Genomic DNA, 14,256 nt, shown 5'->3' with positions numbered 1-14,256 from the left:
CCGTATACCCAGCCCCTGCCCCACTCCATAGCCAGCCGCATCCCAGCATTGAGCGAGGGGTCCCCATATACTCGGCTCCCAAGCAGGCTGAGGGACGCTCCCCACGGGGGACACAGCTGCCGACACTGAGTTCAACTCACGTTTATTCTTAGGCCCGGCCCGGCTCCCTAGGGCCCGGGAGAGACAAAAATGAAACCAAGCGACGACATTTGCAACAGCCATAAATAAAAAACACGAGCCGGGGGGGGGGGGGGCTCACCCCACAGAGGCCCCATGGCACCCGTGGGTGCAGCACCCAGCCCAGGCACAGAGCGGGGGGCCTAGGCACACGGCCCAGGGGATGGCAGCCCAAACGTGATTTGAAACATGATTTTCCTTGTCTTGGGGTTGTTGGGAAACTGGCGGGCAAGGGGAGCCCTGTCTAGACACCTCCCCCTCCCCCCTCTCAGCAGCAGGTCCAGCTGTGTGACCCCTCCCGCCCACTCCCCAGCACATGGCGCCAGCTGGGAGCAGGGTTCTAGATATCAAGCAGCCGGGTTCTCGACTGGTCTGTTATTGGAGGTCTGGGAGGGGGAGGGGACGTGACCAGACTGCACCCGCATACAGAATCCTGGAGCCTTCCTGCAGCCCCGTCATCGGCCATGTTCTAGAGCAGCCCCCTCAGCCTGAGCACAGAGTGATCTAGAACCCAGCAACCGAATCCCAAGCCGAGGATGATCGAAACCCTGCAAGTCGTTCTAGCCTGGCCACGCTGGTGTCTAGTGACTTCAAACAACCTAGAACATGTGCCAGGCAGCTTGGGTTTCTAGCATCTGCCCTGACATTGCTAGAATGGTCTAGAACCCTGCCACCGGCAGCATCTTTCCATCCTACACGCAGTGCTCTAGAATGATCTACAATGTGATCTAGACCACCTCTTTCCGAGGCTATGCTCGCCCGACCACAGGAGTGCTGCAGAACGCTGCGAGAAGGCCAGGACTCCCAGCACACGCTGTTCTAGAATGATCTAGGTGGAGCTGCATTCCAGAAGTCAGGGACCGACCCATCTCCCTTTCTTCACAGCGCCCGCCAGTGCTTCCCCCTTCCCAGAGATGCCATTCGAGATGTCCCCTCCAGAACACCCAACACCCTTCAACATCTCGACCGTGCAATGTTCTGGACTGGTCTAGACCATGACAATGTGGACTTCTACATATGGCCCCAACCCCTTCATTGCACTGAGTTCTAGAGGGATCCAGAACGCTTCAGACTTCACCACCCTCGGTAGCAGGGTCATTCTAGACTGCCCCTCCTTCTAAACAGCTCCAGCACCCTGTTATGTCACATCACTCCAGAACAATCCAATCAAAACCCTACAGCAGGTCCCATTCTAGACTGCTCCAGAACCCCCAATATCACCCGATGCTGCATTCCAGAATCCAATACAGGTACCCTACATCCTTGACCCCCATTTTAATACACAGAATTCTAGAACAATCTAGATCCCCAAACATGATAATCCAGGGCTGCCCTGCATCCTTGAGTGAGAAGTTTTATAGAAGGATCCAGACCAACCCCACACCTTGAAGCCAGGCCCTGTTCCAGACCAGGCCTCTCTCTAGACCACACCTGACCTTGCTCCTAGCCCAAACCATTTGAGAGCCCCCCATCTCTCCTGAACGTTGGCAGCTGCAAACACTAGTACGATCCAGAGTGCTGCAGACAACAGGGAGGTTGTTCTAGACAGTTTGGAGGGGCAGGCCAGAGCCTATAGTGCATAGGGTCCTGGAGCACCTTGGAGACTGGACTCTAGAACACCCATGCCACTGATCTAGAACACGGAACAAACCCATCACTTTGGGGGTCCTGAGGGAGAGCCAGAAGCAAAGGACGGGAGGCAGGAGGGAGATGTTTGTTTATCTCACGTGGAGGGATCACCCCTGGTTTTGAATGATCTAGAACCCAACAACCCTCACCACCAAAGGGGAGGAGGGTTTCTAGACGACAGTCGGTGAGAAGGGGATGTTTATACCCATCTCAGGGGGGGGAACCCGGTTTTGAATTATCTAGAACCTAGCACGAGCAATCTAGAACCCAGCAAAAAGGGAAGGGTGGGTTCTTGAGAGGGCGAGCCAGAAGCAGAGGACGGGGACGGCAAGGGGGTTGCTTATAACCGTTGTGCCTGGGGTGGGGGCACTCCCTAGTTCTAGACCAGTCTAGAACCCCCTCCCCTAGTTCCTCTCCTCGATGATGGAGTTGTTGGGGCTGCTGGGGTCGCTGGGGCTGGAGGGCATGGTGGGGGTGGAGGCGTTGGAGGCATTGGAGGAGGTGCTGGCCTCGCTGGAGCCCTTCTTGGGCGGCTTGCGCCACTCGGGGACGGGGCCCGTCATGGCCGGGGGCTTGATGTTGAGCCGATCCTTCTCCGCCTCCTCCTCCTCGTCGTACCGCTCGTCATCCTCCTCCGTCTCGCTGTGGTGGGGGCTGGAGTGGCGGGAGATGGAGGGCGAAGGGGGCACAGAGGCCGGGCGGGGGTAGCGGAATCCTTGGGCCTGGGTGGAGAGAGAGAGAGAGAGACGTGCCTGGTAGCGCCAGCACCCAGACGCAGCCGCACAGGGTGGGGGCCGCGTGTACGGAGACCCCTCGCCCAGCACGGAGACGCGACCCCTCCGGGGCGGGGTGTGTGTGTAGGGGGGTGATGTAGCACTCCATACGCTTTATACAAATATATTTGTAAGTGTGACTATGATGTAACTGGAATACGCTTCGTGCAAAAGGTCTCTTGTAAGGCATCATTACAAAGCTTCTGCTCTACTGCGTGTGTTCATCTCATTTGTTTGCATGTGTTATATCTATGTCTGGAGTCGGGAGAAGAAGATATAAACGTGTATCACTGATGTAAACATACTAAGTGGAAGCCGTTAAGGGTGCTTCAGATTCAATGAACTGTGAATGGCTGTTAACCTGCAAGTCTCCACTGCATACCTGCAGGGCAGTCCTGAGAAACCCCCTAGCTACCACCTGAGCTGGAACAAGGGCTGTACCCAGGGAAAGGATTGGGCCCAGACTAGGAGTCTAGTCTGTGAAAGAAGCTAAGTGGAACATCTCTGAGGGTGAGATTACCTGTAAAGAGTTTCTAAATGTATTAGACTTAGACTTCTGTGTTTTGCTTTATTTTGCTGGGCGACTTAACAGACAGAACAAAGTATTACTTGAAACCACTTAAATCCTACTTTTTATACTTAATAAACAAAAGTGATTTTATTAATTGACCCAGAGTAAGTGATTAATACCTGGGGGAGCAAACAGCTGTGCATATCTCTCTATCAGTGTTATAGAGGGTGGACAATTTATGAGTTTACTCTGTATAAAGCTTTATACAGAGTAAAACGGATTTATTTGGGGTTTGGATCCCATTGGGAGCTGGGTGTCTGGGTGCTGGAGATAGGTGGCTTGCTGAGCAGTTTTCGGTTAAATCTGCAGCTTTGGGGGCGTGGACCAGACCCTGGCTCTGTGTTGCAGCAGGCTGGCGTGTCTGGCTCAACCAGGCAGGGTTCTGGAGTCCCAAGCTGGCAGGAGAAATGGGCTCAGAGGTAGTCGCAGCACATCAGGTGACAGTCCCAAGGGGGTCTCTGTGCCCGAACCCGTCACAGCGGCGTAGTCGAGCGGGATCTGTGCACAGCCGATTGCTTTGAAACACTGGTAGTGATTTTAAGTGAGTTAAGTGGGGTGGCCGGAGAACAGACGAAGCGGTTACTGGTTTGTTATTTTCTGTTTGCTTATTTCGGGTAAGGGAAAGAGAGGCAGGAAAGTCAGCAAAATAGGTGAGCGTGAAGCTAAGAAGAAGCTAGAACGGCACAGGGTGCAAATTGCTAAGAAGGAAAGAGGGAGCCAGCAAGCCCTGGACTTAAAAGACAAAGAAATCGAGGCCCAGATACAAGCCCAAATTGAGACCCAGAAGCGTGAGCTGGCTGTAATGGAGCGGAAGCGGTGCACAGAGACACGTATCCTGGAGGTGGACGTTGGGGTCCTGGTGACGGCTGCGGTGGGAACAGCCCCCAAGGACTCTGTAGCTGGAAGCAAACCCATGCTGAGTGAAAGGGAGGGGGACGGGGGGATTGTGCTGGCCAGTGAAGGGTCTGTCATAGCTGGGAGCCCACAGCTGGATCAGGGTCACCTTCCCTTTTGGAGGACACAGGGGTGTCTGCCCCAGAGAGGGAAGTCCAGACGGAAGGGGAGGATGGACAGGAGGGTCTGCCCGCCTTTTGTAGGAAGGCATTTTCCCAGGAGGAAGGTGAAGGGTCTGGATCTGAAATGCCAGACCCCTCACCTGTGGATCAGGTTTTGAGGGGAGAGTCCACCCAGTGGACCTGTTGGGATCAGAGCGTGGGGTGACCTTACCAATCCAAAGCACCCCATTGAAAGATGTTCCTGCCAGGCCTGTAAGGCAGGAGGATGAAAAACTTTGCCTTAGGGAAACTTCACAGCAGGTGGGGCCCAACCCAAAGAGATTCCAGAGGGAGGGGCTGAGGGCAGGCATGCCTGCCGCGCACCCTTTCCTTGCCAAAATCCCAAACACATGCCTGAATTGAGAGCCTTCCCCAAAGCGGCAGGAGAATCTGTCTCCTACCGTGGTGCCCGGAGGGACTGGGAAATACAGTGGACGCTGGCCAAGCCAGGCTGTGTGAACAAAGTCTGTCCGTCAGAAATTGGCTGTTAATCGTGTGTCTTTTGCTACTTCATCGAGGGGTCAAGACAAAGGTGTTAACTTGGGGGGAGGGATAGCTCAGTGGGTTGAGCAGTAGCCTGCTAAACCCAGGGTTGTGAGTTCAATCCTTGAGGGGGCCATTGGGGGATTGGTCCTGCTTTGAGCAGGGGGTTGGACTAGAACCTCCTGAGGTCCCTTCCAACCCTGAGATTCTAGGACATCTGCCAAGGCTGATGTTTAATGGTAAAGCCTTTGAACATGTGGGACATACCTGATTTGTGGAAAAAACTGTTGTGCATGCTAGGGATGGTGACAAGACAGTCCCACAAGCATGTTGCTTTTCAGTTTATACCTGTTGTGACGATGTGGGAATGTTCTTAATGTTTTCTCTGAATACTGGATGGGTGCCTCAGTTTCCCCTATGCCTTTCTTAAGTATCTAGGTGGGGGGATAAGGGGGTGAGAGTGTTGCAGAGCCCGAGAGGGAGGTGTGATGGGGTCGGCACAGAGAATGGCCGACACCCTGTCTCCTGGCAATTGATGGCCTCTCCCCCCCCCCCGCAAGGTGCCAACTGAAGATGCTGGAGAACAAAGAGATCAGGTGAAACTGAGGCACGCCGCCTCATGGCATTGGTGGCTAAATGCTGGCCCGGGAAAGAGACAAAGGCCAGAGGAGCTGGAGGGGGTTTCAGTTTCAAGCTGGCTGGGGAAACAGAGGGAGGCCCAGAACCAGGGTCTGGGCTCCCCACCCCCCAAGATGGACCTGACTGAGGGGTCCTGTTCTCTGTACCTACAAGCTCTGTCTGGGACTGTGTTCCTGTCAGCTAATAAACCTTCTGTGTTACCGGCCGGCTGAGAGTCCCAGTGCATCGCAGGAAGTGGGGGGTGCAGGGCCCTGACGCCCTCACACTCCGCAACACCTGTAAACAGGCTGGAAGCCCGGCCCAGCAGCAAAAGCATAACAGGCCGATGCTGCTGTGTGGCAGGGGAAACTGAGGCATGCCGCCTCATGGCATTGGTGGCTAAATGCCAAGACACCTACACTTTAACAGATATTGCTATCTGCATTCTGTTATCAATACTGCCCCCCATCCTGTTTTCAGGCATCCAGGGACCAGGAACCCAGAACTTTGCTAGAACACCTATAAATAACATCATAGGGTTTAAAAGGTACTGGGAGGGTGTGTAACCAGAGACAAACAGCGATTTTACATGTACTGCCTCCGCCACGTCCAAGGCTCTGGCAGTAAGTTCAGGAGGAGGGGGTGACGGTGCACTCCATATGCTTCATAAAAATATGTTTGTAAGTGTGAATATAATGTAACTGGAATATGCTTCATGCAAAAGGTCTCTTGTAAGGCATCATTACAAAGCTTCTAATCTACTGAGTGTGTTCATCCCATTTGTTTGCATGTGTTATTTCTATGTCTGGAGTTGGGAGAAGAAGATATAAACGTGTATCACTGATGTAAACATACTAAGTGGAAGCTGTTAAGGGTGCTTCAGATTCAATGAACTGTGAATGGCTCTGTTTACCTGCAAGCCTCCACTGCATACCTGCAGGGCAGTCCTGAGAAACCCCCTAGCTACCACCTGAGCTGGAACAAGGGCTGTACTGGGGAAGGGATGGGCCCAGACTAGGAAGGCGTCTAGTCTGTGAAAGAAGCTTTTTGGAACATCTAAGGGTGAGATTTTACCTGTATTCAGTTTCTTAATGTATTAGGCTTAGACTTGAGTGTTTTATTTTACTTTTCATGGTGATTTACTTTGTTTTGTCTGTTATTATTTGAAACCACTTAAATCCTACTTTTTATACTTAATAAAATCACTTTTGTTTACTAATTGACCCAGAGTAAGTGATTAATACCTGGGGGAGCAAACAGCTGTGCATCTCTCTCTATCAGTGTTATACAGGGGGGACAATTTAGGAGTTTACCCTGTATACGCTTTATACAGAGTAAAACGGATTGATTCGGGGTTTGGATCCCATTGGGAGCTGGGTGTCTGGGTGCTGGAGCTGCAGCTTTGGGAACGTGGTTCAGACCCTGGCTCTGGGTTGCAGCAGGCTGGCGTGTCTGGCTCAACCAGGCAGGGTTCGGATGTCCCAAGCTGGCAGGGAAAACGGGCTCAGAGGTAGTTTTGGCACATCAGGTGGCAGTCCCAAGGGGGTCTCTGTGACCGAACCCATCACAGGGGGCACGCAGGGGCTGGGGAAGCAGGGACCCCTCGGGGCAGGGGGCACACACAGGGGCTGGATACACAGGAACCCCTGGGGGAGAGGATGCAGGGACCCCTTGGGGGCGAGGTGAGGAAACAAAGGAGCTGGGTACACACGGATCCCTTGGGGGGGGGGGGGGAAATGTATGGGCCAGGGACACAGGGACCCCATACCCAGCGCAGAAACGCAATACCCTCGGGGGTAGCGTGGGGGCTGGGTATATGGGGCTCCTCGGGAGGGGCACAGGGCCTCTCGGGGGAGGCTGCGGGGGCTGGGTATACGGGCCCCTCGGAGGTCTCACACTCACCGCTGTCTCCTCCGGGGGCTCGTAGGTGAAGTTGTCGGGAAAGGCCTTGGCGAGAGCCATGTGTCGGGCAGACATGTAATACTGGGGTGGGGGAGAAGACAAGGGGGTTATGGGGGGCTGGGCCAGGACCTCCCCCTGCCCCCCCCCCCTCCCCCACCCCCCCAGCCCCCCCCCCCCCCCCCCCCCAGCCCCCCTCCGTGTCTGCCTCTGACAGCAGCAGGTTCCCCCCAAGGGGTCGGTTCCCATGGAGGCCGGGGGGGGGGGGAACTCCACCGACCCATGAGCTATTCTTACCCCCCCTTACCCCCCAGCCAGCTCTTCCCCCACATGGCCTGGCCCAGGGATTCCCCACTCACCCAGCCCCTCTCCTACTCACCCGGCCCAGGTACTTCCAGTCCAGCAGGTCGGAGAGGCGCTCGGTCCGGTTGCGCTGGATGATACGCTGGCGCCGGCTCTGCTGACAGAAGCTGTACAGGAAGGACGTCAGCTGGGTGCACGAATCATCCAGCGCCCGGAACCGGCGGTCCAGGATGTAGATCCCTGGGGGAGGGAGAGGGGAGGGAGTGAGAACCCAGGAGTTCTGGCTCCCAGCCCCCCTGCTCCAACTCACTAGCCCCCCGTCCCCTCCCAGAGCTGGGGCAGAACCCGGCCTCTATGTTAAATCTCGACCCATTTCTGAGCTAAGTCCGCTGGGAGAGAGAATTTAAACAGAAAAATGTGAACGATCATTGGGAACAGTCCCAAGAATGTTCTATGAGAGGCCTGAAAAGCCACAATCACGAAGGTAGGTTAAAAAACCAACTAGGCTTATGGGGGATTTGACAGCAACTATACAAAATAAAGACAATATACAACGAGTGGAATGAAGGAGAAGGTGATAATAAAGCATTGCAATCAGAAATCAGGGAATTGTAGAAAATTGATAAGGGAAGCTGAAGGACACAAGACGAAATCTATGACCAGCAGAGTTAAGGACAATAAGAAGGGTTTGTTTGTTTTTTAGTGTATTAGGAACAAAATAAATCCTGTATCTTGACTTTAGCAAAGATTTTGATATGGTCTCCCACAGTATTCTTGCCAGCAAGTTGAATAAGTATGGATTGGATGAATGGACTATAAGATAGATAGAAAGCTGGCTAGATTGTTGAGTTCAACGGGTAGCGATCAATGGCTCGATGTCTAGTTGGCAGCCGGTATCAAGTGGAGCCCTCCAAGGGTCAGTCCTGGGGCCGGTTTTATTCAACATCTTTATTAATGAGCTGGATGATGGGATGGATTGCACCCTCAGCAAGTTCGCAGATGACACTAAGCTGGGGGGAGAGAGCAGATACGCTGCTAGGGTCCAGAGTGACCTAGACAAATTGGAGGATTGGGCCAAAAGAAATCTGATGAGGTTCAACAAGGACAAGTACAGAGTCCTGCACTTGGGATGGAAGAATCCCAAGAATCGTCTATCAGGGATGGTCTAGACAGTATTTGGTCCTGCCATGAGGGCGGGGGACTGGACTCGATGACCTCTCGAGGTCCCTTCCAGTCCTAGAATCTATGAATCTATGAATCATGCAGCGCTACAGACTAGGGACCAACTGACTAAGCGGCAGTTCTGCAGAAAAGGACCTGGGGATTACAGTGGACGGGAAGCCGGATATGAGTCAGCAGTGTACCCTTGTTGACAAGAAGGCCAACGGCATACTGGGCTGCATTAGTAGGAGCATTGCCAGCAGATCGAGGGAAGCGATTATTCCCCTCTATTCGGCACTGGTGAGGCCACATCTGGAGTACTGTGTCTAGTTTTGGTCCCCCCTCTACAGAAAGGATGTGGACAAATTGGAGAGAGTCCAGCGGAGGGCAACGAAAATGATCAGGGGGCTGGAGCACATGACTTATGAGGAGAGGCTGAGGGAACTGGGCTTGTTTAGTCTGCAGAAGAGAAGAGTGAGGGGGGATTTGATAGCTGCTTTCAACTACCTGAAGGGGGGTTCCAAAGAGGATGGAGCTCGGCTGTTCTCAGTGGTGGCAGATGACAGAACAAGGAGCAATGGTCTCAAGTTGCAGTGGGGGAGGTCTAGGTTGGATATTAGGAAACACTTTTTCCCTAGGGGGGTGGTGAAGCACTGGAATGGGTTCCCTATGGAGGTGGTGGAATCTCCATCCTTAGAGGTTTTAAGGCCCGGCTTGACAAAGCCCTGGCTGGGATGATTTAGTTGAGGTTGGTCCTGCTTTGAGCAGGGGGTTGGACTAGATACCTCCTGAGGTCTCTTCCAACCCTGATATTCTATGATTCCATGAATGGAGTTGGTCCATTACTAGACGGACAGGATAGAATTGTGAATAACAACACAGAAAAGCAGAAGTGTTCAGTAAATATTTGCGTTCTGGCTTTTTCCCAAATACAGATCACGTAGCCAGATCATATGATGATGAAACACTTCCTATTCCAGCAGGATCTCTGGAGGAGGTTTTGACGACGTGGGGGAGTTTCTTGTTTTCCTTGTTTCCTATGGGGTATTCGCTTGGTTTTCCAATGGTTGGCATGCAGAGGGGGTGGGACTCAGTTTCCCTGGGTGCTACTGGTTTAACGAGATGATGGGAGAGGGTTTGTGGTTACAGAGGACCGGAGAGGGAACTTGGGACCCCAGCCACTGGCAGGGAGAATGGAGACCCCAGCGACTGGTGACTCGGAGGCCCAGCTCAGGAGTCACAGCCGGTTCTGGCCAGTGGGCGGACAATGGGCTGCGGAGAGAGGACCCCGGTGACCTAACCAGCCGGTTCCGGCCAGAGGACAGAAGAGAGGAGAGGAGGCCCCAGTTTACAACCCTGTTTCCCTGGAGAGAAGACAATGGACAGAGGCGGGACTTGGGGCCATGATCTCAGATGCCCAGCTGGGAAGCAGGGGGGCTTTGGGCTGGAGAGGGGGAGCAGGAGTCCCTCTGGTCTAGAGAACAGGGTGGGATCGTCTCCTTCGGGGGGTGGAGGTCCCGGGGGTCCAGAGCGAGGGGACTCCCTGAGGGGGCCCATGGCAGAGACAGACGTGCTAAGGCTCAGAGAGGTGCGGCTCCAGGAGGTGGAGGGGCTTGACCCTGAGTGGACCCCCGAGAAGGGCTGTCTCACTGAAAGGGGCACCCCCCACGGACCGCACGGGGCCAAGAGCGGGCACCACCTGTGAGTCCGTGACAGAGGTTAAACAGCAGCAACTAAAGGTAGACATTTTAAAATCAGCACGTCCCAAAAACTTGCAACCCAGAGTTTTAAAAGAGCTGGCCGAGGAGCTCGCTGGACCATTAATTTTCAGTAAGTCTTGAAACCCTGGGGAACTTCCAAAAGATTGGAAGAAAGCTAACCTGCGACCTGGGTAATTATAGGCCAGTCAATCGGACATCGATCCCAGGCAAGGTGATGAAGTGGCTGATGTGGGACTTCTTAAAGAATTGAAAGGGGACAATGTAATTAACGCCAATCAATATGGGACTATGGAAAATAGATCCCATCCAACTACCGTCACATCTCTTCTGGTGAAATTAGAAATTTGAAAGACACAGGTAATGGGGCTGAGGTGACCTATTCAGACTTCTGTGTGGTGCTACACGACATTAAGATCAAAACACGAGAAGATAACACATTGACATGGCCCACGTTAAATGGATTAAAAACTGGCTAGCTGATAGATCTCGCAGGGGGCACCGCCATCGAGCGGGCGGGTTTCTAGTGGGGCCCCTCGCTACTGAACGTTTTTATCAGTGACCTGAGGGAAAACATCAAATCCTCACTGATAAAGTTTGCAGACAACCCACACGCTGGGGGCGCGGGAACCAATGCAGAGGATGGGTCAGTGATACAGGGCGACCAGCTCGCTGGGTAAGCCGGGCCCAAGCGAATGCTGCGTGTTAATACTGTTCCGGCTAGGACCAGAGAACGCAGGCAGCACGTACAGGCTGGGGGAGCAGCGTGGTGGGCGATCAGCGGCACCCCGTGGGTCCTGGGCCGTGTGAACGGGGAGATGGTGAGTCGGAGCAGAGAGGGTCTCTCGGCCTCTGGAGCTGGCCCTGGGGCGGCTGGGATCCTGCACCCAGCTCTGTTGTCCACATCTCAAGGGTAAATTGCAGGGGGCCAGAGAAGAATGTGAGGACCGGAAAACCTGCCTGCGAGTGAGAGACCCCCAGGAGCTCCGGCTGTTTAGCTGAGCAGAGAGAAGGGGGGGGACCTGCATGGGGAAGGGATCCCAGGCGCGTCGGTCTAGCACAGGCAGGGCTCACGCCCTCCTGGGGCCAGGCGTGGATGCTGGACGCATTCAGCCGGGAAATGAGGCGTCCGTTTTGCCCAGGCAGAGGGATTGGCCAGAGAACAATTCCCCCGAGTCGTGGGGTAGGGGGGCCCGGGACTCACCGTAGGCCGACGGGTCGGCGATATGCTCTTCCATGAAGCAACCGAATCCGGAGAGGTTGGTCGAGATGCTGGGAATCCCCATGACAGTGCATTCAGCTGGCGGGGGGAGAGGGAGTGTTAGACCGGGGGTCAGGGATGGGGGGGGCGCGGGAACAGCTGGATGCACATACCCCCTTCCCCCGCCCTTGTAGCCCGCTTCTGAACAACCTATGTCCGAAACCACAGAGCGTGATGGCCCATGGACACCCACCAGCTGGAGTGCGGGGGCTGGGTATACGGGGGCCCCCCCTTGCCCGGCGCTGGGACACGGCCCCTCGGGGGTGGGGGGCTGGTTATACAGGGACCCCTCATCCAGAGCTGGGGATAGAACCCAGGGGTCCTGGCTCTCACCCCCCCATCTAACCACTAGACCCCACTCCCCTCCCAGAGCTGGGGATAGAACCCAGGAATCCTGGCTCCCAGCTCCCCCGCTCTAACCACTAGACCCCACTCCCCTCCCAGAGCTGGGGATAGAACCCAGGAGTCCTGGCTCCCAGCTCCCCCCCGCTCTAACCACTAGACCCCACTCCCCTCCCAGAGCCAGGGATAGAACCCAGGGGTCCTGGCTCTCACCCCCCCCATCTAATCACTAGACCCCACTCTCCTCCCAGAGCTGGGGATAGAACCCAGGAGTCCTGGCTGCCAGCCCGCCCCACTCTCCTCCCTGTCGCAGGGGGGAACCCAAACGCTGGGCGCCCCAGTTCCTTGCCTGGCGTGTAGCCCCACGGCTCGTAGTAGGAGGGGAAGACCCCTAGGTGGCAGCCTCGGACGAACTCTTCGTAGTCCACGGGCAGCAGGGGGCTGGTGGAGGACAGGAACTCGGGGTGGAAGATGACCTGGGGGCAGAGAGGGGGGTGTTACCCCCGGCAGGGCAGCACCCCCCTTGTCCCTCCCCCGCAGGGCCGCCCCCCGGCTCACCTTGACGCGGTCGGCGCTGCTGTTAAACAGCCCAAGACGCCGGATGGTGTTGAGGACGGGATCCGTAGAGTCATCCAGCATGTTGTGGGTGCAGACGGGGGGGAAGGAGTGACGCTAGGACGGACAGACACCTGTCAGCCGGGGGAGGCTTCGCCGTCGCAGGACTGGACCCAGGCGTCCGGGCTCCCAGTCCCCACAGCTCGATCCCATGAGACCCCACTCCCCTCCCAGAGCCAGGATTGGACCCAGGAGTTCTGACTCCCAGCCCCTCCCCCCCCCCCGCCCTCACCACTAGACTCCACGCCCTTCCCAGAGCTGGGGAGAGAACCCAGGAGTCCTGGCTCCCCCCTGCCCCCCTCTGGCTTCACCACTAGACCCCACTCCCTTCCCAGAGCTGGGGAGAGAACCCAGGAGTCCTGACTCCCAACCCCCATCCCGCTCTAACCACTAGACCCCCCCCTCCCCCGACCTGGGAGAGAACCCAGGCGTCCGGGTACCTGGGTGGCGAATATCGCTCTCTTCATCATGGTGAAATCCTCCTTGTCCAGCATCTTGTTCATGTCGGGGAGGTTCCCGCTGGGGGGGACGGAGAGGTGTTAGTGGGGGCGGGGGGGCAGAGCCCAGGACTGGACACCCCCCAACTCCCATTCCCTGCACCCCCCAGCTCCCTGCACCCCAAGGTGCCCCTCAAAGCCCAGAGCACCCTGCCCCATATAGCCCACCTGCCTCCCCCTCGCTCCCCAGCTCCCACCCCCGGCCTTCCGCTACAGAGAAGCCGAAGGGCTGGCGCAGCCCCCCCCTGCACCTCACTGCTGTCCCCGGGGCCGCTGATCTCGGGGAGCCGGGGGTGGGACTTACACCAGCAGCGATTCATACAACTTCTTCCCAAACTTCTCCTTCACGGCATTGGCTGTGTCCCTGCAGAGACAGAGAGAGTAGGAGAGATCCTGGGAGCCCGGACGCCAGGGTTCTCTCTCCGGCTTGGGGAGGGGAGCGGGGTCTGGTGGTTAGATCAAGAGGGTGGGAGCCAGGACTCCTGGGTTCTGTCCCCAGCTCGGGGGGAAATGGGGTCTGGTGGCTAGGGCAGGGGGGAGCCAGGACTCCTGGGTTCTCTCCCCGGCGCTGGGAGGGCAGTGGGGTCTAGTGGTTAGATCAGGGGGCTGGGAGCCAGGACTCCTGGGTTCTCTGCCTGGCTCTGGGAGGGGAGTGGGGTCTGGTGGTCAGGGCACGGGGGAGCCAGGACTCCTGGGTTCTTTCCCCGGCTCTGGGAGGGGAGTGGGGTCTAGTGGTTAGAGCAGGGGGGCTGGGAGCCAGGACTTCTGGGTTCTCTCCCCAGCTTTGGGTGGGGGATGGGGTTTGGTGGTTAGGGCAGCGGGAAGCCAGGACACCTGGGTCCCGGGAGGGGCTCACCAGAGCTGCTTGCGCACAGCCTGCCCCTTGAGGCTCTCCACGTTGAAGTTGTTGGTCCGAGCCGGCATGATGAAGAAGGTCACCACGGTCACCTGGCTGCCGTTCACCTGGGGGGGACGGGACAGAGGGGGTGAGTGGGGGGCCGGGGCCATTCCCCAGCAGGGATGGGGGCTCCAGGAACAGCTCAGCCCCCGTCCCAGAGACACCCCCCCATCTTTCCCCCAGAGACACCCCACCACTGCCCCCTGCCCAGCTAGGAAACCCACCACGGGCCCCATCCACCCTCCCCCACTGCCCT

The 14,256-nt window shown here is 56.3% G+C and overlaps 1 protein-coding gene across 1 annotated transcript; it reads right to left on the bottom strand.

Annotated features, from left to right (window-relative positions):
- Positions 1-2,006: 2,006 nt before the first annotated feature.
- LOC112117045 (glycogen [starch] synthase, muscle-like) lies at positions 2,007-14,063 on the bottom strand. The gene is made up of 9 exons (XM_026659252.2): positions 13,959-14,063; positions 13,407-13,466; positions 13,046-13,124; positions 12,549-12,662; positions 12,340-12,466; positions 11,592-11,687; positions 7,585-7,748; positions 7,209-7,289; positions 2,007-2,528 (listed from the first exon to the last, which is right to left on the bottom strand). The coding sequence occupies exons 1-9, from the start codon at positions 14,024-14,026 to the stop codon at positions 2,211-2,213; spliced, it is 1,107 nt and encodes a 368-aa protein (XP_026515037.1). The 5' UTR covers positions 14,027-14,063; the 3' UTR covers positions 2,007-2,210.
- Between the last annotated feature and the right edge of the window lie 193 nt (positions 14,064-14,256).

The sequence above is a fragment of the Terrapene carolina genome, unplaced genomic scaffold (genome assembly GCF_002925995.2).
Source record: "Terrapene carolina triunguis isolate 2854851 unplaced genomic scaffold, T_m_triunguis-2.0 Scaffold614, whole genome shotgun sequence".
Taxonomy (NCBI): domain Eukaryota; kingdom Metazoa; phylum Chordata; order Testudines; family Emydidae; genus Terrapene; species Terrapene triunguis.
Note: the sequence above shows the minus strand (reverse complement) of the source record. Positions and strands in the feature narration are given on the sequence as shown.

What these genes read in the sequence shown, in the direction of transcription:
- LOC112117045 (XM_026659252.2), bottom strand. Translation starts at nt 14,026, where the DNA reads ATGCCGGCTCGGACCAACAACTTCAACGTGGAGAGCCTCAAGGGGCAG. An exon ending in CGCCGACCCGTCGGCCTACG is followed by an intron (nt 7,749 to 11,591) that starts GTGAGTCCCGGG and finishes TCCCTCCCCCAG; the next exon opens with GGATCTACATCCTGGACCGC. An exon ending in AGCCCCCGGAGGAGACAGCG is followed by an intron (nt 2,529 to 7,208) that starts GTGAGTGTGAGA and finishes CTCTCCACCCAG; the next exon opens with GCCCAAGGATTCCGCTACCC.